General features: G+C 38.9%; 1 protein-coding gene across 1 annotated transcript in view; it reads right to left on the reverse strand.

The window, feature by feature from the left end:
* The window catches only part of LOC111562870 (neuropilin-1a-like), a 110666-nt gene extending 90488 nt beyond the window's left edge, over positions 1 to 20178 (reverse strand). The window contains exons 1-2 of the mRNA XM_023261647.3: positions 19410 to 20178; positions 18343 to 18517 (exon numbers count right to left, since the gene is read on the reverse strand). Of these exons, the coding sequence (XP_023117415.2) occupies positions 18343 to 18517; positions 19410 to 19503 (269 nt within the window). The 5' untranslated portion in view covers positions 19504 to 20178. The remainder of the gene's footprint in view (positions 1 to 18342; positions 18518 to 19409) is intronic.
* Positions 20179 to 22083: the final 1905 nt, after the last annotated feature.

A 22083-nucleotide genomic window follows, 5' to 3' on the forward strand; every position in this document is an offset into this window, starting at 1 on the left:
TGGCTGAACTGCAGGCAGTGTTTGTATAGAGCGGATGAGAAACAAGTATGGAAACAATTTAAAAACGTAACTTGTAAAATATCTGTAGTATTCACAATCACATTTTATTTCCAGTACTGGTGACACCAAAAATGTTTTTCAAGTTGATTCCAGGTTTTATCAGCTTTTGTAGGTTAAATAATCCAAAGAAATTAAACTTATACAACATATACACTACCAATCAAAAGTTTGAGGTCACTTAGAAATGTCCTTATTTTTGAAAAAAAAATACATTTTTTTTCAATTAAGATAACATTAAATGAATCAGAAATACAGTCTAGACATTGTTAATGTGGTAAATGACTATTGTAGCTGGAAACAGCTGATTTTTAATGGAATATCTCCATAGAGGTACAGAGGAACATTTCCAGCAACCATCACTCCTGTGTTCTAATGCTACATTGTGTTAGCTAATGGTGTTGAAAGGTTCATTGATGATTAGAAAACCCTTGTGCAATTATGTTAGCGCATGGATAAAAGTGTGAGTTTTCAGGGAAAACATGAAATTGTCCGGGTGACCCCAAACTTTTGAATGGTTGTGTATACATTTATACTTTTACGATGTGTTTTACTTTAATCAATTATTACATTAATTGTCAACTAATTTGATAACTGGTTAACAGTTTGAATTTTTTTTAAAGATATCAAAGTCAAAATCTTCTAACTGCAGCTCAGTATTTTCTGGTTTGTTTCCTCATCTATAACAGTAATCTGTTTTTTGTTTGAGTTGTGAACAAGACATTTCAAGGACAACCTTTATTGTAAAACCAAACAACTAATCAGTTAATTTTAAGATAGCCAAATAGATGAATCAGCAGTAGAAACAACTGCTCATAGTGCATTTATGTATATTATCAACATGTAAATTGTGAAGTCTTTTTGAATGATATCAGGACATTTTGATTTTATATTCACAAGGTTTCATTGTTTGCCCGGATACAGCCTGAAAATAATCTGAATTAAATGTTTTTTCTTGCGACGGTTTTCAGGAAAGCTAAGCTAAACAGCATTGTTGCTCGTTAGTTAGCCTATTTTGCTAACTAACGAGCAATTTCAAGCGTTGACGTCCCATCATTGACAAGCAAAAAGATGTGGTGTCGTACCTCTTTGCTTCCACTCAGCACAGATTCTTACTCTAAATACATTGAACCAAGTCTTAAAACACACACACAATACGAGACACTTTCCCAAAAAAATTATCTTACTTTCAAAGTCAAATATTAGTCTGAGAAATATACACTTGTATTTCCTCTCAGATGTACGTCGCTTTGGATAAAAGCGTCTGCTAAATGAAAATGTAGAAATCTAGACAAGGACACGCTCACTGATGTTTGCCTATAATTTCCTCCTACACAACTTAATAAAACCTACACCCTCCTAAATAATAACCTGCAGAAATAACCTCCTTTGCTGATTCCACTCATCCACTCACATTCATTTAACGGACAAATTACCGAACGACCAGCTATCAGATTCTATAAATGGTAAATTTGGTGTCAGATGATGAATTCTTTGCAAAGCTCAGTATCTGCAGTGTGACGATAAAGGCAATTTCCAGAAACTGAGAAAACACATTTGAGGAAATCCTATTAAAGCCACTGGGATCACACACATCCAGCCTCAGAACGTGCCTCCTCTGCCCAAAAAATAAATTGGGCCAAGCAGCCAGAGTATGAATATCCTCATCCTTCACCTCGGCCGTGCAGATACAAAGCCACGGCAGCGCAATCCTGCTGGGAAATTAAAACGGGAGGCGAGGAGGAGGTGGAATTTGTTCTCATTTAGGAAGCCTTAATCTGACAGAAGAGGGAAGGAGAACATGTTTCCTCCCCTCCTCTACTCTCTTCCACTGTTTAGGGACCCTGAAGGATGAAATGAGGTTTGGTGCAAACTCATTGCTGTTTAATGTGGAAAAGCTGAAAGTCAAAGCCGACATTTCTGAGAGCAGCAAAGTTTCTCTGTTACTCATGAAAACAAAAAAAACAAGCTGTCCTTTTTTTTGTAATGAAAATCCACTTGCGAGTGCGAACCCTTCGTCTGTGCTCAGAAAACGAGCTGAAGTTGAATCAGCTTCATAAAATTCGCTGCTTCCTGAGTCTGTCTGGGTAACTTTAGACTTAAATAAACACAGAAGGGCGTTTCCGAGTCTGAATCAAGAGAAAGTCGAAACTTCTCGGTCTGTACCTGAGAGATTTGGGAGGAAAAAGCCCCTTTGTCAAGCAACACTCAATCTACACCTCTCTAAAGTGAGTTAAGGGCAAAGCAATAAACACCGTGTCACTTCCACTGCACTTTGACATGCGTTAGCCCCTCGACAAGTTCATTTGCAATCACAGACGGGCCTGCCTGACTATACATTCGTCCCTCTCGCTCCCCAAAAAACATGTGACATTAATTATCCCGCTCCATTCAGACATAAATATAGAAACTCCAGCAGGGATTGTTTCAGAGAGGCCAGCTGACAGACAGAAAGATGAACAGCAAACAGTTGGAGGCTGTGAAACCGAGAAAAATTGTTATTGAGCAGAACTGCCTGCTGGTGTTGGGACTTAATGACTAACATTTGAAAAATAAACCAACTTATATGGAGATTAGCCCATTTGCAAAATTAGCTTTTCAGTAATAAAAACAAAAACAGCCAAATTATTCTTGCGTTCTTTGAGGATTACTGCCTCTGGAAGCTCGGCGCTAACACTTTAGCATGATGAACGACAGTAGGACGCTGCCATTAGTTACTGATGGCAGATTTCTATGAGAATACCATTTGATTAATTCAAGGTTATGAAACATTTTCACAGTTTTTATGACCAAACATATAATGTACAGTTACTGATAGCCTCACGAGAACCAGCTGAAACATAAAAATGCTCCTTACGTGTAAATCACTTCACACTAAGGGACCATTGCTCATAATAAAGACCCTTATTTTAGTGTCTTTTGTCAGTTCACAGAGGACTTTGATGCAGGAAACTGGAGATTTCTGTTCGGGGTAAGCATCAAAACACTGCAGCTACTTTCTATTACAATCCATTTTAACCCTGTGAACCCCAAAACATGCAAGGGAAAGTAAGTTGTTAACATGTGTTTAAAAGACACTCACAAAAGAAATTTCTCACAGTCCTTGAACTACTCATCTACAATGTGACATTAAATCAGGAAAATTACCAAAAAATCTAAGCTTTAAATCATGATGTTTAATCAAAGTACCAAAAATAACACATTTGCTCTAACCAGATCGAGTAAACAACTAACAATTCTGTAGAAAAAGGAGTGATTAAATCATCTCCTCTGTTTATGTGGGATCCACTGACAAAAAATGTTCCCAAAAGACTTAAAATTTGACAAAACACTAAGAATTCTCTAAAGTGACTTAAACTCAACTAAAAAAAATTCAAAATGGTTCACAATTATGGAAAATTTGACAAAAAATGACTCAAAATGTTTCCACACTGACTTACACTTCTACAAATTCTGTAAAATAGAAACAGGAGTGATTAAATTAGGACACTCTCCTTTTTATGTGGATCGACTGACAAAAACGATTCCAAAATGACTTAAAATTCTCTCAAACGACTCAAAACTTTTCAGAAGTAGTTAAAAAATATTGAAAATGGTTAAAGAATTGTCCAAAATGACTAAACATCTGATTAAAATGACTCAACAATTTTCTAAACTCAGTCAAAATTCTCCAAAATGATTTAAAATGATCTCAAAAGACTCAAAACTTTTCCAAAGTAGTTAAAAATTCTCTAAAATGACTTCAACTTAATTCAACAAAGTCTTCAAAATGGTTCAAAATGTGTCCAAAAATGACTTAAAATTTGACAAAATACTTAAAATTCTCTAAAACGAGTCAAACTCCAAAAAAAAATCTTCAAAATGGTGAAAAAGGGCTTAAAATTTGACAAAAAATGACTCAAAATGTTTCAGAAGTGACTCAGAATTCTCCACTGTGAAGTCTCAATGCACTCATATGCCACCAACAGTCAGTGAAAATTCTGAGAATTCCCGGCTGGACTGCAGGCTGTGTTTATGCAGAGCAGACACTAGGCAAGTATGGAAACCAAAAAACACATACATAGTCAAATATTATAGAAGGCAGATTCACCATTCTTCTATTGGTAACACCTGTGGGTGCACAGAAAAATGTGTTACAAGCTGTAAATAAAACAAAATTTACTTCTGGGATATTTTACGACTTACTACAATGCCATTGTTGTGGACATTTTTAAATTCTCTCCAAATCAAGCCAAGGTTGTGCTGTTTCTATGTAGAGTCATGACATTATATTGCAGTGAAACATGAGTGAAAATGTGACAGGAGCATAAAAAACAACCAGCTTGATGTACACTATACTAACTGTAAGCACAGAATACAAGAGCGAATGATGTTACGCTGACACGCTGATGAATGCGCCGTCGTTGCTTTCAACACTCACGCTGACTAATACACTCACTTCCCTAAAACCTGCTGAGTTTCCTTCAATCAGCATTCTGATTCAAAATTACTGAGAGCTCATGATACAGAGTCACCCCAGTGGTCACGGTTCATGTAATGAACAAAAACTACACCAGAAAACAGTTTAATCAAAGAAAAGCCGCTGGTTTTGTTTAGCAGCCAAGCCGACCCCAAAGATGTCGGTCATCAGGCCGAATACATTCATGTCTGTTGCATCCATTTGTGTTGTGCATGCGTATACCTCGTTGCCTGCAGCACATTTTAATCTGTTTATCATCTACCCCAAAGATCTATTTGCGTCTTCAAACCTCCATGTCCCAGTTGGAGGTCACCCTTAGGCGTTTCTACCCAGACAGATACAACACATTCCTTTACAAGCCGAGAAAGAAGAAAAAGACTTTATTGTCCATCCTGCTGCTCCACGACCAGTTTAGCTCTACTTGAGGCGTCTTTCCCGTCATGCGTATTTAAAAAGGACAAAGCCTCCCGGGCTGCTCATCCTCAGAACACAGTTTGACCCACTGACTGACCTCCAACCTCCGGATCCCGACACTGACCTGTTCTGGAGCTTGACACCGCGGCCTGAATCTCATGGCCTGAAGATCAGTCACTTATATCTGGTAGATGGTTTAAATTTCTGAGTGGCGTCTTTGACTTTTGGGACACCCAGACACATGTAGGTCAGTTTGATTTTTACGCATTTGACATAGAAAGAAGTGGGTCAAGGCTTCTCTCTGTCTTTCTCTCTAAATCTGGCAATTTGTATGTCGTAAGGGTCTGCTACGTGCCTTCATGAAAAACTGTAATAAAGGCGAAAGCATTTTGAATTCTTATTACACAGTCCATTTAAAGGTATTTTAGAGTTCACACTGGGCCATTTTCACACTTAAGCCAACTGGACGTGTTTCTCTGTTTTCCCTGAGAGCTTTGCGGAGGTGTGAAAGCTGCTGAAGCTGGACCTCAGTGCAGAAAAACACTTGATTCTTTTTGTTATCAGGACCAAAGTGCCTGGAAAATGAAGAGACATGTCTTTGGTATTTACAAAAAATCTGTATTTCTCAGATGTTTGAATACTGTGTTTCAGAAAGGACTCTAGTGTGGATAGAAGGTCGAGCTTAAGCCCCAGAAACCCTCCTAAGATTTAACAGGAGCCATGTCACCAGATTAAGTGTAATCCCAAAAGTGACACCTACGCTCACATCTCATTGGATGAAAATCACCAAATTTGTTCCACCGACCAATCCAGCAATCTATCAAACATCTGTTTCCCGACATCTGTCCTTTTCATGCTTACTGTACATCAGGCGTTCATGGCGGACCTCAACATATTGTGCTTTAACACAAGATTAAATAGCAGCCAATCGAAGCCGCACACAAAAATAGTCCAAAACAAGCTTTGCCATCATTGTAAAATCCAAATGTTTACTCTGACGGACGCCCCTTTGTTGTGAGTGTGTGTGTGTGTGTGTGTTGTTGGGAACATCTGGAGTGTATCAGTGACTGCATCCTGTAAATCCTGGGATTGCAGCTGTGTGTGTGTGTGTGTGTGTGTGTGTGTGTGTGTGTGTGTGTGTGTGTGTGACGTTGTCGACTGGGTTTCCCCCCCGTTCTCCTGCTAAGCCCTCTCCTCGTTAATCTGCTCGTTAAGGATCTAATCTGACATGTGTTTTCATTTTGTGTGTGAAAGTGCGAGTCTGCGCTGGTGTGTAGTTCGCCGATGAATCCACAATAGGTCCGATCATGCTCACGGCAAGTTGCTAGTTTTATTGTGCGCGCACTCAAGTGTGAGTTTTCTTTGTTTGTATGTGCAGCTTGCACAGTATGGATGCATCAGTGTTTCCATATGTGTGAGGCGATTCACAGGGTTCGCGACCATAATTGTTTGGAAAAGCAAATCTAAACAATATTCACTTACATAAGAGAAACAATAGCAGGATTCAGAGTTCACCCTTCCTCCCATTAGACAAATATTTGCTGCTGAAAGACACGAGTCAGCTGGTGAAAGTCTGTTTGTTCGCCAGTGTTTGTCCTCTGTTCTTACTTCCAACTACCATATAAATGGTGGAAGTCAATAATTATATTTGCTCATAGTCTAAATAAATCCTAGAATTCTGGCACCAAGCAGCATCGTCGACCAATTTTAAAATAAAATTGTCTTACATGTTCTTTCAAACTGCTTAAAAGTGTTTATTTGATCAAAACTTAGTGGCCATTTTGTTATTTAAAGTGTCTTCAAAATGGAAAATCTAAGTTTCACTAAAAATTCAGATAAATGTTAAATAATAGTCACATAAATTTGGTCTTGGACATTTTATAAAGGTTCCCTTGCATTGAAATGTTTGTCAAACCTGTATGAGCTTTTTCTGGAAAAAAAATAATTGAGTTAGCTTAGCTTGTTAGCTAACGAACAGACAGAAATCAGAGTATTCTGACTACGGTGTGCCGTGAAAAGTTTTGTAAGGCTTTCCTTGCACAAAAATATCTATGTCAAACCCACTTGAGCTTTTACTGGAAGAATTAATTGAGTTAGCTTAGCTAGTTAGCTAACTAACAGACAGAAGTCACTTTATTTTGACTGAGGTGTGAATGTTTTGTTTCTTCTCCTTAGCTTAACATACCAAACTGACATCTATGAAACCTACATGAGCTTATTTAGAACATTTAAAGTTACCTAATTCTGAATTTAAATATTAAATGCATTTTTCATGGTATAAATACTAAATAAAATGTCTTTTAATCAGCTTTTGTGGCTAGCTGGTTAGCTTAACTTTGTTAGTTAGTCTCATGCATAGCACACACATCTTTAGTCTAAATCATACTGAGAAGGTTGGATGATTGTAGTTCAGAAAGGTTCAACACTTTCAGTTTAAAACACTGCTTTTGTTCAGTCTCACATTTTTGGTTCAACTTTCAGAATAAACAAGTTGCTCCCTGTCTGGCACCAAAAGCTAAAAGAGACAGAAGCAACAACTAGTGAACAAGTGTTGAGAGTATTGAATCTACAGTCACAAGGTCACACAAACAGAACTCCAAATGAATATTAATGCAGCTCTCTGCCTTCTGGGTGTGTATGCTAACATATTAGCCACATCAATACTCCAAGGCCATAATATTTCACCTTTTTGTTGAGTCCATAGCTTCCCTTTTTAAAAGTAGATTTTTACATTAATAATGTTGCAAACAGCCTTTGGTGATAATGAGGTTCAGATGTAAAGAAGTGAAACAGCAGCTGTAGGTGGGCGACGATTAGCTCAGTCATCATTTCGGTAAACAGAGCCAAGAGCTCAGATTGGACACAGTGTAAAGTTCACCATCATTTGTCAAATGGGGCAGAGAGTGACAGAGGGGGAGAGCATATGGTGAACAGAGGAGAAAGTGGGATGAAAACATAACAAGTGCACATGGAGAAGAGAGCATGACGATGGACGGAGAAGCAGAAAGTGATGGAGCAGGACGTGAGTGAATGAAACATGTGACAGACCAGCCTGAGGCCAGAGGAGGAACAGTGAGAGGTCTGTCACCGAGGTCAGGATTAGACTGACCATGGCAGCCAGCCTGAAGCCCTCCTGCCTCTCTGAGTCTGCTCTGATCTCGCTTTATCCTTACTCTACTTTTTTCTCTTCACCTCTTTCCCCTTTGGTTTCTCTTCATCTCAGAGATCAGTCTCCTTCGTATGTAGCAGATTTTCTCCTGGTTTTCCGCCTCTCCTTTCCCACTCCCGTCTTCTTTTTCATCTCTATTTCCACCTTTTTGTGACCACAAAGGATTTAATGATCAAACTAATGTTCTGCTTGGGCACTTTAACCTCAGCAGGAAGGCTTCCCAGACTGAGATCTTGTTGCAACGTGGGAAATGGTGCCATTTGGGAAAACGAATATGGCACGAGAAAAGAGAGAAGTGCATTGATACATGGGGTGGTTTCAGACTGCACCTACTGAAACACTGAATATTTAAATCTCGTTTGCACATAATGGTGCTGAAAACCTACTTAAAATAGTTTTTTACAAGGATACGTGAGAATTTTCAAATTTGTCAGTGCAATACTGAAGGAAAAATGCAAACGAAATGATATCACATTGTTCATTCAGACTACAGAACAACTATTGACTTACCTAACTCTCATGGTTCTCTTGCACTTCAAAGCAACAAATAGAAGGAACACAACACTGCAAAACACAGGGCAAACAACTAAATTATTTTTGAAGGCTCACGCCTCAAATTTCCTTGGACGCGGGCCACAGGCCAATCGTTCTGTCACAGCAGCGCATTTAGTCTTCCTGTTTTGTGTGGCCGCGGTGGAACTGAAAAATACAACCATCTGGAAGGTACGCTTTTATTTTTCTCTAAAAGTGGCAAAGTCAGACTGAGTGCTGAGCACAGGGCTGGTGAAACAACGTCTCGGTCTGAAGCCACATAAAAAAGGCTGAGATTCGAGACAATATTTTTGTGATGTGGCACAAACACAAGACTAAACAACTGACGACGGTGCTGCTGACTAATGTTTTACATTTTCACGAGATGAGGGAAGTTTATCCAACCGTATATTCACCAGTCATCCTTCTATCCATAATACCCTGCCCTTCTTCAGATTAATTCATCCATTCAACCATCTATCCATCCGTTCACTGAATCATTCATCCATTGATGTATTCATATCCTGCCATCCATTATTCAGAATCCATATATTTCTGTCTACCAATCAAATTATGCATCAAATAACCAATCCATACTTTCACCAGCAGCCAATAATCCATTCATTCTCCATCCAGGTACCCGTTCCTTCATTCATTAATTCATTAATCATTCTGTCCTTTCAACCTTATATTGATTTATTAATTTGTCCTGCCATTCTTTCATTTATCATTTATCAAACTATCCATCTAGGAACTCATCCATTGCTAACCACTGTAACTGTTGTTATTACGCTATGGATGGGTAACCTATCTGTTTTCCCATCCATAACCAATCAATCAATTCATCCATTATTCATCTGTTTGATTAAGTTATGGATGGGTAACCTATCTGTTTTCCCATCATTTACCAATCAATCAATTCATCCATTATTCATCTGTTTGATTAAGTTATGGATGGGTAACCTATCTGTTTTCCCATCATTTACCAATCAATCAATTCATCCATTATTCATCTGTTGATTTATCTACCCAGCCTGCCATCTTTCCATTATTACCCACTGATTCTCCATTCAGCCAACGACCATCCATCTATCCATTCATTCATTCATCTTGTCATCAGTCCTGCAATCAGCCAGTCACCAACTGATTTATTGATCTGTCTCGCCCTAATCTATCAACGTAACCATGCCTCCATTGATTCAGCTTTTCATTATGACATCTTTCTCTTATCATCTAATTATTTGTTTTCTCATTCATCCGCCAATTCATTAACTCACGATCAATCTGTAGATTCATGCATCCATCATTCATCCATCTATAGATTTATCCATTCGTCCATTTATAGATTTAACCATCCATCTTTTGATTCACCCATCCATCCATCTATAGAGTCATCCATCCATCATTTATAGATTCATCCATCCATCATCCATCCATCTATATTCTTCCATCCATCTATAGAAACATCCATCATCCATCCATCCATTTAAAAATGCATTCATTCACTATGCATTCATCTATAGATTAATCCATCCATCATCCATCCATCCATCAACAGATTCGTCCATCCATCTACAGATTTATCCATCCACCTATAGATTTATCCATCCATTATCCATCCATCTAGAGATTCATCTATCCATCATCTGTCATCTAATCATTAGACCAACCTACCATTCTTCCATCAGTCCATCCATTAAACATCATCTGCTAATCAGTTGTTTCTTCCATTTATCACACAGCAAGTCATTCATTCATTCATTGTGATTCTTATCACTATCATCCAGAGCCCCATCCATTCATCTGTTGTTCCATTTATCTAGTTCTGCCATTCATCCATCCTTTTTTTTTACTTCATTCATCTTCCTCTGCCACCCCATTAACCATCATCCATCATTCAGCTCCATGTCTATTCATAATTCACTCTGTTGCAACAATAGCACATGCAAACCTGTGCTTTATGAATTTTACATATATGTAAAATTCATAAAGCAAAAATGCCCTGTATAATATATTATCTGCATGTAGAATAGCCTGTGTAATATCAGTATTTTCCACATTCAAAGGAAGCTGTGCATCTACATATGCAATAGTCTGTACAATTTCCACAGTATTTACATATGTTCCTAGTTTATTTGTTATTTTTCTGCTGATGGTTCTACATTCTAGCACTTCCCCATTTGCTACTGTGAGATTACAAGTTTCCCCAACATGGGATTAATAAATGCTTATTGTATCGTATCTTATCGTATCGTACCGTATCGTACCATTACGTATCATCACTAATCCTGTCTGATTTATCTATCAAACAACTGATCAATCTAACCATCTTCCATGGATACATCAATCCACCATCCTTATATTGTCCAGTGTCCAGCAACCAATCCATTAGTCCATCCTGCTATCCAACAAATATGTATTTTTCTGCATTCAATGAACTACCTATATATCAGCTGATCCATACTTCCACTTAGTGATCCACCCATTTAGCAATCATCCATTATCAATCTGCAATCCCTCGTCTATCAGTTTCTTTAACCAGCTTCAACTCAGGTATACTTTATCAATTCCTGATCCATTCTTTAGTAAGATCAACTTTAGAAACACAAATTCCCACCAACCGCTGCACGTACAGACACATAAAATGTGTATGTGTGTTCGCTTTCATGTGACACCTCCAGGCTGTGGGATGTCGGTCCTGTGACTGTCTCTCCACTTGTGGAAACATTTTTTGACTAATCATGGAGCATTTTGCCTCGGGACACACTGCGAGGAGGAACCAGTCCTTCCGTCGCTCTCCCTCTGGCTTTTCTCGCTTTCTGTTTTTTTCATCACCCCTCCAGCAGTCTCCTCTTTAGGATGGAGAGTTTGCTGTTTATGTCCCCGAAATGTCAAGATGCAGCAAAAACAAAAATGTGTTGCTGGGAAGAGAGAGCTTAAAGAGGGGGAGGAAAAAAACAAAATCTCCCCTCGGATATTCTTACACTGTTATTTCTTATCATAGGGTGGTCCACGCGTTGTGATGTAGTGTTGTAATTATCTTTTTAGCTGTACACACTTTTCCTCAACCTGTCTCATCTACCCCTGTTTCAATTTGTGGGTTTTACACTCAGTTTCCAGCCTATTAAGTTCATCTCGCCAATGCAAGTCAACAGAACAGCCCTGTAATAACTTATATTTTCATGAAGGTTACAAAGTTTCTCACATTACTTCAGCCTCCACAAGTTTCAACCAAAAATCAGCATCAATCATAAATAAAAATCAGGACAACTGACTGTATGTGTTTAAGAGAGAAAAGGAAAAGCCAGAGCAAGTCACAGGCAGGAATTAGCAGTGGGAACGGTGAAATTCAGTAGTGCGTTCGGAACAGTGGTGGTGCTGAAAGCTTGGAGGTCATGAGACTTGGCTAGTGGAAAAACTTCCTCTCTTTTGGATTCTGGATTCTGTGGTTTTCTCTGTTTTCTCAAAAGGCAGCATTGTCAACACTGTTTGCAGCTGGTCAACAACTCAGATTAGCGTATGGGAGTTCATGGAAGTTCAACTTTGCTATCGGTCACTGAGTTGGGCCAGAAATGTTGTCATTTTAAGTGGTGTGGAGACAGAGTTCCAGAGTCTTCTTTCATGACTGCTGTTTACGGTGGCTTAAATTAAGATGGGTGGCACAACATCAAGTTTTAGTAAAGTGTTGTTCTACCATGAGCCTCCTGGTCTTTGGCAGTCTATTGTAATCTTCAGGAGGGATGACCACCATTCTTCCAAAAGATATTCACCTATTTATTGTTTAAATGGTAGGAGTGGAGACTGCTGGACAACAAGTTGCTCTGAAATCTCACATTTGTTCTGTTCTTCTCAGTTTTCAGGGCTCTGCCTATAATCGGTCACCTATTACTGTTGTGTATATGATATGGTCTGGCCATTTACCACACTAATTCGTTTAAAAATCTGAAAAATATACCTGTATTAATGAAAACAATTGTATATTATATCTTTAGCTTTGTTGTCAATCCAACATTTGTCATTTTTATTTAAAAAAAATAAACAATTTTTAGTTGATTTCGTCTGTGAACTTGTAAACATTCAGAGAGCCTGTTGATCTCAGTCCGATCAACAGGCCAGTAATACAAGAGATCGAAATAAAAAAAACCTAATTTTCTGATTAAGATTTTAAGTTGCACACATTTTCATGGGTTTTGTTGACATAATTATGTTGATAATTGCATCAACTTAATATTGTATGTAATTCAGACTCAACTTTCTGCATGAGTTGATTTAAAATTAAATTCTAGTTGATGTAACTTAATGAAATTGGTCTGATAAACACATTTTACAACTTAGGAGCAACTTAATTGTAAAATTTTGCCAACCTAAATGATTATAGCATTCAAGCACATAACACTTAAACATTCATTTTATATAAGAAATATCACTTGGAACAACCTCATTTCTATGAGTGACCAACTTAAAAACTTGGGTTTATACTATGACTCATTAGGCAAGTGCTAATTAAAAATACTTTTGCTTTTACAGAAAAACCCTAATTCCACTAACTTAATATAGTTTGTTGGTTGAACATAATTTTATTAGAAGTTGTCATAACTCAAAAAAATGGATGGAAACTAAAATGTTTTGTTGACTTCAAACATAATTCTTAGAGTGTAATACTTGGGATATTCAGGTTAGGATTGTAAGAACAGAAAGGCTAGAACCAAATAAGGTTTGACATTTTGGTTTAAAAATAACTTCAGTTATCAGGTTTGTCTCTGGGTCCAATTTGGGACTGATGAAGATTGACAGAAGTGCAGAAGAGCAGATGCTATAATAAGCTACCTGCCAGCTTTGTCTACCAACAAAGGTTAATGCACAACTTTTAATTCACTGTAAAATTATTCTACTTTGGGCATTTAACCACAGAAAAGTAAAAAGACTGCAACAGACAGCAACTTCATTTAGCAAAAAATTTCAATAAATCCAATATTCATCATGGAAAGGTACGGAAAAGGTAGATTTTCCCTTTGAACTTGTGTGAATGTGTCCTTGGGAATTTGCAGAGTCTGTAGTGTAGCTGTGTGCAGTAAAGAGCGAACTCCAAACATACTGTAAGTGACAGAAAGTTAGTGCTGCCTGTGTGTGTGTTGTACATGTGTGAGGTGCAGACTGTGCCAGTGCAGCCTCGTGTAGGAGGAAACAGTTCAGCCAACTCCTAAAAAGATGTCCCAAATTATCCGGCCACCGACGCATGTTCCTTACCCATGCCTCTGTTCTATTTTACCGCACTCCGCAGGGATCCACTTTGTCGGCCACGCTATTTCAGACGTGGACGTGAGACAAGACTTGTTCTGGTGCAGCTCCAGCTTGGCTGCAGAGGCTGAGCCGACGGATCTTAATGTGTCTGAGGGAAAGTGTTACTGCTTCTCGTCTGTTCGCTGAGCACAGAATTTGTCACTTGAGAGTTTGTGGAAGTAAAAGGTCGCTGGTGGAATTATCACCCAGGCCGACTGTTTTCCAATAGCTTGCGATGCCCTTGTGAAACCACAGATTCATCTACTTAACCTCAAAGTTCAGCTCAAAAGATGCTAGGGTGTCTTTTTTTTTTAAAACAAATTTAAGAAAGTTATGATCCATAAAGCTACAATCAAGTGTTTTACGTAATATTGGTATGTTTGGGACAGAATGGCTGATTTTAGATCTAATTTTAGCACACAACTCCTCCCATTTTTCATGAATCACAGTTGTAGAAAACACTTCCTGGCTGACAAATATGTATATTTAAAAATACTGTAATTAAGGACCATAATTACAAACCCTGGACCATGAGGTTGCACGGGGAAGATATTTTGTAAGACAGATGGTGGAAATGTAGTCGCCGTTTGCTTGCGGACGCTAGTGCTGTGGTTTCTCCACACGTTTCACACCAGTGAAAACTTGGTCCAATAATTTAAGAAATGGGCAAGCAGTGACATGCTATCTAATGATGGAGCAGGTGGGGTTGCCATTCTAACAATTAATTTCAACTATATATATAGGTATACTTGATTATGTCCCCACTGGTTTAATTCTATTAAATCTATTAAAGTCTACTTAAAACAAGCACTGATTCAAAGTGGGTTACTGGATAAGAACAGCGCTTTGGCAGTGATTTTTATCTACAACTGAAAGATTAATTGTCTGACAAGTAACTGGCAATGATTTTGGTCATCATTTGTTAATTTACGCCACTTTTTGGGAAAAAAAATACCTCTTATTTTTTGTTTCCAGCTTCTCAAATGTGAGAATTTCCTTGTGTTTATCTGATTGTTAACAGAATTTGCTCGATCTTTGGACTGTTGGTTGGACAGAACAAATAATCTGAAGATGTCATTTTGGCTTCAGGGAAAATGAAAGGGACATTTTCTTTCTTTCTTTCTTTGAGTAAAAAGTCTACAAATTAAAATGGCAGGTCAACTGATATGGCTTTTTTTTTTAAAGTAGGAATCAATGAGACCAATATCCAATATTTGGAACCAATTTGCTGAAAAATTGTGGTATAAAAAAATCAGACAAGACAAACTCCAAATCAAAACTTCATTGCCTTTGATGTTGTTGGTTTTATATAAGTTTAATTAAGAAAAACGTTTCAAAATGTATCCATGAGTGTTGACTAACCAATCAGACAGAGCTTTGGACAGGACATTCCTTAAGATCACAGAGCAATTGCTATAAACAGAGATGGCTGAGCCAAACTAGCTTGTTTTTGGATTCATTTTTCTTATGGGAATTGGTTAAAAGGAATAACAATACTGACAGTTCTATTGTAATAAGAAAAAAAAATTCGGTCCATAATCAGTTGATCCTTGGTAAAAAGAATTGCTGCTGCATCTTTAGATTTGCTGCGAGCAAGACTGGAATCAATTAACTTTTGACATTTTAGCTTAAAAATTGCTTAATCAATTATCAGAATTGTTACTGGGTCAAATTTGGATCCAATAAAGATTCAGTATCTTGTTCCCAGGTGTCTCCCGGCTCTCAACAGAGTCTCACAACTTTAAGACGTTAAATTCAAGGTAAAACATCATCTTCTCATTGCTGTTTCCAATTAAGTCCTCACTAACTGCAGCATCACATTCAGTAGCTGACATTATCCCGTCCATCAGAGGAAATTAAACTCAAAAGACACGATCAGAGAAAATTCTGAAGTGGTACTACGGTCTCACCAAAGGCTCGAGGCCCCCCTTGATGGGCATATTTCGAACATTTGACTCGTTCCCAAAAACAACACCGCTCCTGCCAAGTCGGAGAGCTATGAGCTACACCCCGTCATCATCCAACATAAACTCGCACAACAAATAATGAAACCGATCGAGCAGAGCCGAGGCCCCTAAGAAAACAGCCCAGTGACGTGTTGCAGGGTGGCCAGGCTGTTGAGCCGTCACAGGTTCGATTCCTGCAGGCCTGTCAGGCTTAATGTACAAATGTCTTGACTACAAGATGTGGAATCAAGTGCATGTTGAAAACAACCCAGAAACTGAGCTAGAGGGGGACAATTAGATGCAGAAATAGATTAATTTGGACAATTTATGACTTAAACTTATTTTCTTTGCAATGTTCCACACTTTGCCACCATTCAGACGTACACTACTGTTCAAAAATTTGGGGTCACCCAAACAATTTCATGTTTTCCATAAAAACTCACACTTTTATTCATGTGTTAACATAATGGCACAAGGGTTTTCTAATCATCAATTAGCCTTTCAACACCATTAGCTAACACAATGTAGCATTAGAACACAGGAGTGATGGTTGCTGGAAATGTTCCTCTGTACCCCTATGGAGATATTCCATTAAAAATCAGCTGTTTCCAGCTACAATAGTCATTTACCACATTAACAATGTCTAGACTGTGTTTCTGATTAATTTAATGTTATCTTCATTTAAAAAATGCTTTCCTTTCAAAAATAAGGACATTTCTAAGTAACCCCAAACTTTTCAACGATAGTGTAAAACAGCATGATATTTTTCTAACCTGAACAGCCTCTGCTGGTTCTCTGCCAGAAGTCTATGTGCTCTCTCACTAGTTAATACTAAAACGATTAGCTCATGATGGACCCTGATGACACTGTAATATTTTATTTTACAACCGCCTTATTCCAGCACATTAACCTATGGAAAAGTAATTTAGTAGACAATAACACCCTGTAGTTGGTGCTCTACGCTGCCAACCACTGTCTAAACGTTTATCACCAGGATTTATTACATTTCATTAAGTAGTCAAACAGCATTATTGCACACTTACACTGCCCCGTGGGTTATCACACAGAGTAAGGTCAGTGTAGAATCAGCTTTGGAAGAAGCTTTCCGGCATGTTAGCCTGCATCGTGGTGGAAGGTGTATAATCCACTGAAAGACACACAATATCCACTATCTGTCCCGAGCACTAATGGTTTATTAGTCCCTCGGTGGTGAAACATGATCCAATAGTATTGGAGGACCCCATCTGTGAGACAGCGCCGGACAGCTATGGCCGTGATTTACACAGGAGCCGTTTATGGAGCTTTTAAAAAAGACAGAGGAGCCGACATAAAAACAGGCTTATTTATGGAAGAGAGCAACACATGGGCTGTTGTGTGGATGAGCACAATCGAGTGTGTGTGAGGAGGGGTGTGGGCTGCATGGGTGCTTGTTTACAGGTTTTTGCACAGTAATGCACAAGAAGAAAGTGCCATCAGAAGTGCAGGAATGGCATTTAGTGTCTATGAGCAGCGTGCTTGTTATATATGAAAGTTTTTCTAATGTGTATCAACCAAACAGCCTCCTGAGTGACCACAATCGAACAAAGCAGCATCAGTGACCAGAAACAGGGCTGCATACATGTTTATTCATCTATAACTGGCCATTTTCATGCTTAGTCATGGTCACTTGGTTCGAAAAGTCACAAAATGGTTAAAAATCATCATCACAAGTCCCTAGTATCCACATTTTGTCTGATCTGGAGTCCCAAATCTAAATATGTTCACTTATCTGTCATATCAGGCAGAGAAAAGCAGCAAAGCTTCACATCATTTAACAAGTTAGAACATTCCTGCACAAATAAACCGTTTGTTAAATATCAAAGCTGCTGCTGATTAATCTTTTTGTCTATCCACTATCCAATTTACTGCCTTGTTGCTGTCTTAATAGGAAATATGAAGGTAGATGAACAAGTGTGAGGTAAAAAAAGAAGAAGAAAAAACAAACAGATCAAAGCATTAACTGGTGCCTCTTTCAACATCCTTCTAAAAGCCCAACGCAGCAGCACTTCTAACAATTTGTAAAATCAGTTTAAATCCAGACAAACAGGTAAACTCAACCTCCAAAATGAAAAGCAAACACAGCTTCTCTATTCCTGCAAAGAACAAACTCAACTCCCATCAATCAAAAGTTGGTCCAACAACACTTTCCAAGTTTGCTCTCCTCTAGAATCAGACCGAAATCCCAGCCAGGGACAAATTCTTCTTTCTTATCAGCATTCCAAAACCCATCAAACCCCATTTTCCTCTGAAGTCACTGCCTGCTGCCATATCTCATCCTTTACACCTCCAATTCCCTGGGAGCAGATGTGTAACTCCTTGGCCAATAGGTGGCAGAGTTTCACACTGTATCCAGGCAGGATTGAGGAGAGAGCAAAGGAGGAGGGTGGGAGACTGAGAGGAGAGAGAGAGAGAGAGAGGGTGAGAGAGGGTGAGGAGTGAACTCTTACTTGCAGTCTCTGTCCTCCAGATCAAAATGCGGATTGAAGTTGATGAGGATCTTCTGACCCGGTTCAGGGGCGGTGATCACCCAGACGCACTGCTGGGAGGGCGGGTAGGCGCCGGGATAGCCCGGGGAGGTCAGGTAGTCCGCGGCGTGGATCTCTATATTCCCTCCGCATTTATCTGCACCGCGAAAAAAACCCAGAAAGGCAGAAAGTTAGAGCAGAGAAATGTACTTCGAGCTGCACTCTAATGCTGACTGATGGCGCATTTTTGGCGTAAAAGATCTAAGTGCATCAGGGAAGGGAGGGAGAACTAACAAGTCCAGTTTGGAAACACCATAAATCCAAATATCCAGAGCAATTTTTATGTTGACAAATAAAAAGAGAGCACAGATTCTTGCGCTAAGAGCCCATCGGTACATTGGAACTACAAATTCACGCAACAAAATGTCTTATCGCATCGAACAAAGGTGCTAAAACTTTACGATTGTACTAATTTGGAAAAGGTGTGGTATAAAGTGAGGCTCCTCTACATCCGCGCCATAAGGTGTGATTACGCCCATGAAGGTGAAGGCAGGCAGGATGATTACATTTAATTTTCTCACTGAATGATTTATTAAATTGCTTGTAGCCGAGATCATGCTTCAGTGGCGCCGCGCGTAAAAGCTCCAAAAAATGCGTCTTTGAATGGATGAAGCGAACGGAGCTTAAAGACAAACAGTCTCATTTCTATTAAAATGAGGAAATATTAATACAGCGACTTGTTGTGCAGCATAGTTCGTGTCTGTGGTGTCTGTGAGGTCATTTATGCTTCTTGTTCTGTATTCTTGCTTTAATCCTTTTTGGCGTATTTTGCGCAAAATTCGTATTTTTTCATGTGTGTAGAGTAATTCTAGTAAAAACAGTATTTGCATCGGCTTAAGTTGAAGCCCTGCAGAAGTGCTCCCTAAGGGAAAGCAGAGGCAGAACAGGTGAGAGGTAACAATGGTGCAAAATGATGCAAAATGGATCAATATTCAGCTAAGCTGCCTGTTGTCAAGCCACATGTATTCATCCAAGCAGTCAACACCTACCAGTCTGAGTCAACGAAGAAACCAAGACGACTTGGGTGAAAAGGAACAATAGCAATCCACTACGCATCCTTATTAGACAGTACAACAAAGACATTCTGTAGAAATTTTAAAAAGAAAGAAAATGAAGACAAACGGAGGGGAGGGGAACAAACGTCCGAGGAGTTTACGTCCAGAGAGGAGGAAAAAATAAGCAAAATCTGTCTCAAAGTAGGAGATGTGGTTGTTGTAGGGTCCCCAGCATCCTGTGAGCTTCAGCACCGGAGCCCTGCGTCTGTCAGGGAGCAACTTGCCATCTCCTCGAAAAGCAAAAAAAAAAAAAAATAATCCAAACGCAGAACACGAGAATCAAAAAAAGGTTGGAAAATTCCGTTCGCCAAAAGTGGCAGCTGTGCGCCTCGATTCTTTACTCAAATCTCTCACTTTTGCCACCAGACAGGAGCGATACGCATACTTCCAAGTAGGAAACGAAAGCACAGAAATCACTAGTTAACCGGTGTTCAGTGAAAAGCAGCCGCGGGGAACATCGGAGCGCTTCTCTCCAGATCTCCACTCCTGATTTCAGCCCAGCTCTCTCTCTCTATCGTCGCACCGTCTGACTGACCGCCACAGCAGAAATGTCAGGAATACGAGGCGAGTCAGTTTAAAGTAACAGCGGAATTTCCACTCCCCAAAAATTCCTGCTCCGAGACGCCGCTGCGCGCAAACCAGCAGCGACCGACCGACCGCGCTACAAAGAGGGCTGGAGCAAACTGACACCGGTGCGCCCTCTGTGCGCTCCCGACGCGTGCATGCAGGGCTGGAACTGGAGAGGAGAGAGAGAGAGAGGACGAAAAAAAACGAAAAAACAAAAAAGAAAAACGCGGACGCACACTCAGGCTGGCATGTGGGTTTGATACGAGGTGTGGACAGTGAACACATGAGCAGCCACAGCGCATCAGAGTCACCAAGAGAAAAGGATTCAACAGACATTTATTCGTTTTGTCCTTGGTGACCCAAATCTGATAGTTTGTCCCACTGACCAGATATGATCACATGTTGATTTTGATCATGCAAATGTAGATAATTTACATACATGTTCAGGGTTGGGGGACTTTCTTTTAAAATGTGAAAACATATATATTTACCTTTTGTTTGTTTAGTGTATCAATTCACTGGAAATAAAGCTTGAATTGTTAATTTACAAGAATTATGCTTTATTTTTCCCCCAAATGGACGTGGAGTGCAATAATATATGTGTGTGTATATTATAGTATCAATTAGATTTTTTGCCATATTGATGAACGATCATCCGATATTATTGTAACAAGAACTGAATATGGACGCAGACGCAAAACGTTCAGCAAACATATTTAGTTCATAAATTAATGATATTTAATGGTTTTGTATTTCTATATTAATGTATGTCAGTGGATAACAATATAAAACATTTATTGTCAGATGCTTCGCTGCTGTGTCAGGTCAATGTTCAGTACATTATAGGAGTTATTGTGTGATCATTCCTACGTTTCCCAGAATGCCTTTCACCAACCACCTGAGAAAACGTCTGAACCTGTTGCATGCTGTTTTACATGTGAACAAGGCAGAATTCCTATTAAAAGAGCAATTGGTTGCCCCAAAACACTTAGTATTTTATAACAGAACTGAATTTTCTTCTGTTTGGATGAATTTAGGTGGATTTTTTTGATCTTTTGTGTTGATTTTGACGCAAATGGCAGCTCAGACAACCGAATGAAAATATAAATGTAGCATGCAAATTGTATTTTCTGGCTTGGAGAAAAAGAGAAAGAGGTTACATTCAGCTAATTGTGTAGAAAAAGGGTGTAAACTGTTCAACTAGTGACAAAATGTCAACCACTGAGTTAAACTACAGCCTCCTCAGGTTTGTATATATGAATGATTGGACCTTTAACTCTTCCATAAGTGGGTCAAAAATGAGAATGAATGTGTTTTATGGTATTTTTTGCCATTTTAGTTCAGAATAATCATTTTGTATCATTGTTTGTATTATGATTTGGTCCACACAAGAATGATTTCATGTTTGAAATATGTTTATTTTTTTTATTTTATAACAGATTTTGAACATTTTGATAATTGAAAAAGAATATTACACAGAACAGCAATAGAAGAATGTCAACATCCATTCTGTTCACATCTTTCCACTCTTTTCCTCAAAGTCTATGCAACCCTTGTATGATATTATCAGTGATAAAGAGCTTGGGGTCAGTAACCGGGTCATTTTTGACCCACTTAGGCAATTAAGGGTTACAGGATAATGATCAGACAGTGTGAACGGTACACAAAGCCAACCCTAAATGAAGCTTTATTCAAATGACAAGGAGAGATAAGAAGCAGCTGTTGGCATGGTGGATGCTACATGTCAGTTATGGCCTCAGCCAGGCACTTGAACGTCCACAATCCTCATCTTCTAAGAAATAATTTCAGACAGTTGTGGATAGAAGTGTCTGTCAACGGGATCATGTCTCCCAGAATGTCCACCAATTTCACCGAGTCCTTCAGGAAGAGCATCAATAACTTGTTTAACCTTCATATGTTTGACTCATTATTGACTTGTGATTTCTGGTCACAATCAGCCTGTCCAGTATATTCGTATTTGATTGCTTCATGACATTCAATTCCACTGTTAGAACAACAAATACTTCAGTCAGAAACAAGA

This window comes from Amphiprion ocellaris, chromosome 10, assembly GCF_022539595.1.
Source record: "Amphiprion ocellaris isolate individual 3 ecotype Okinawa chromosome 10, ASM2253959v1, whole genome shotgun sequence".
Classification (NCBI taxonomy): Eukaryota; Metazoa; Chordata; class Actinopteri; family Pomacentridae; genus Amphiprion; species Amphiprion ocellaris.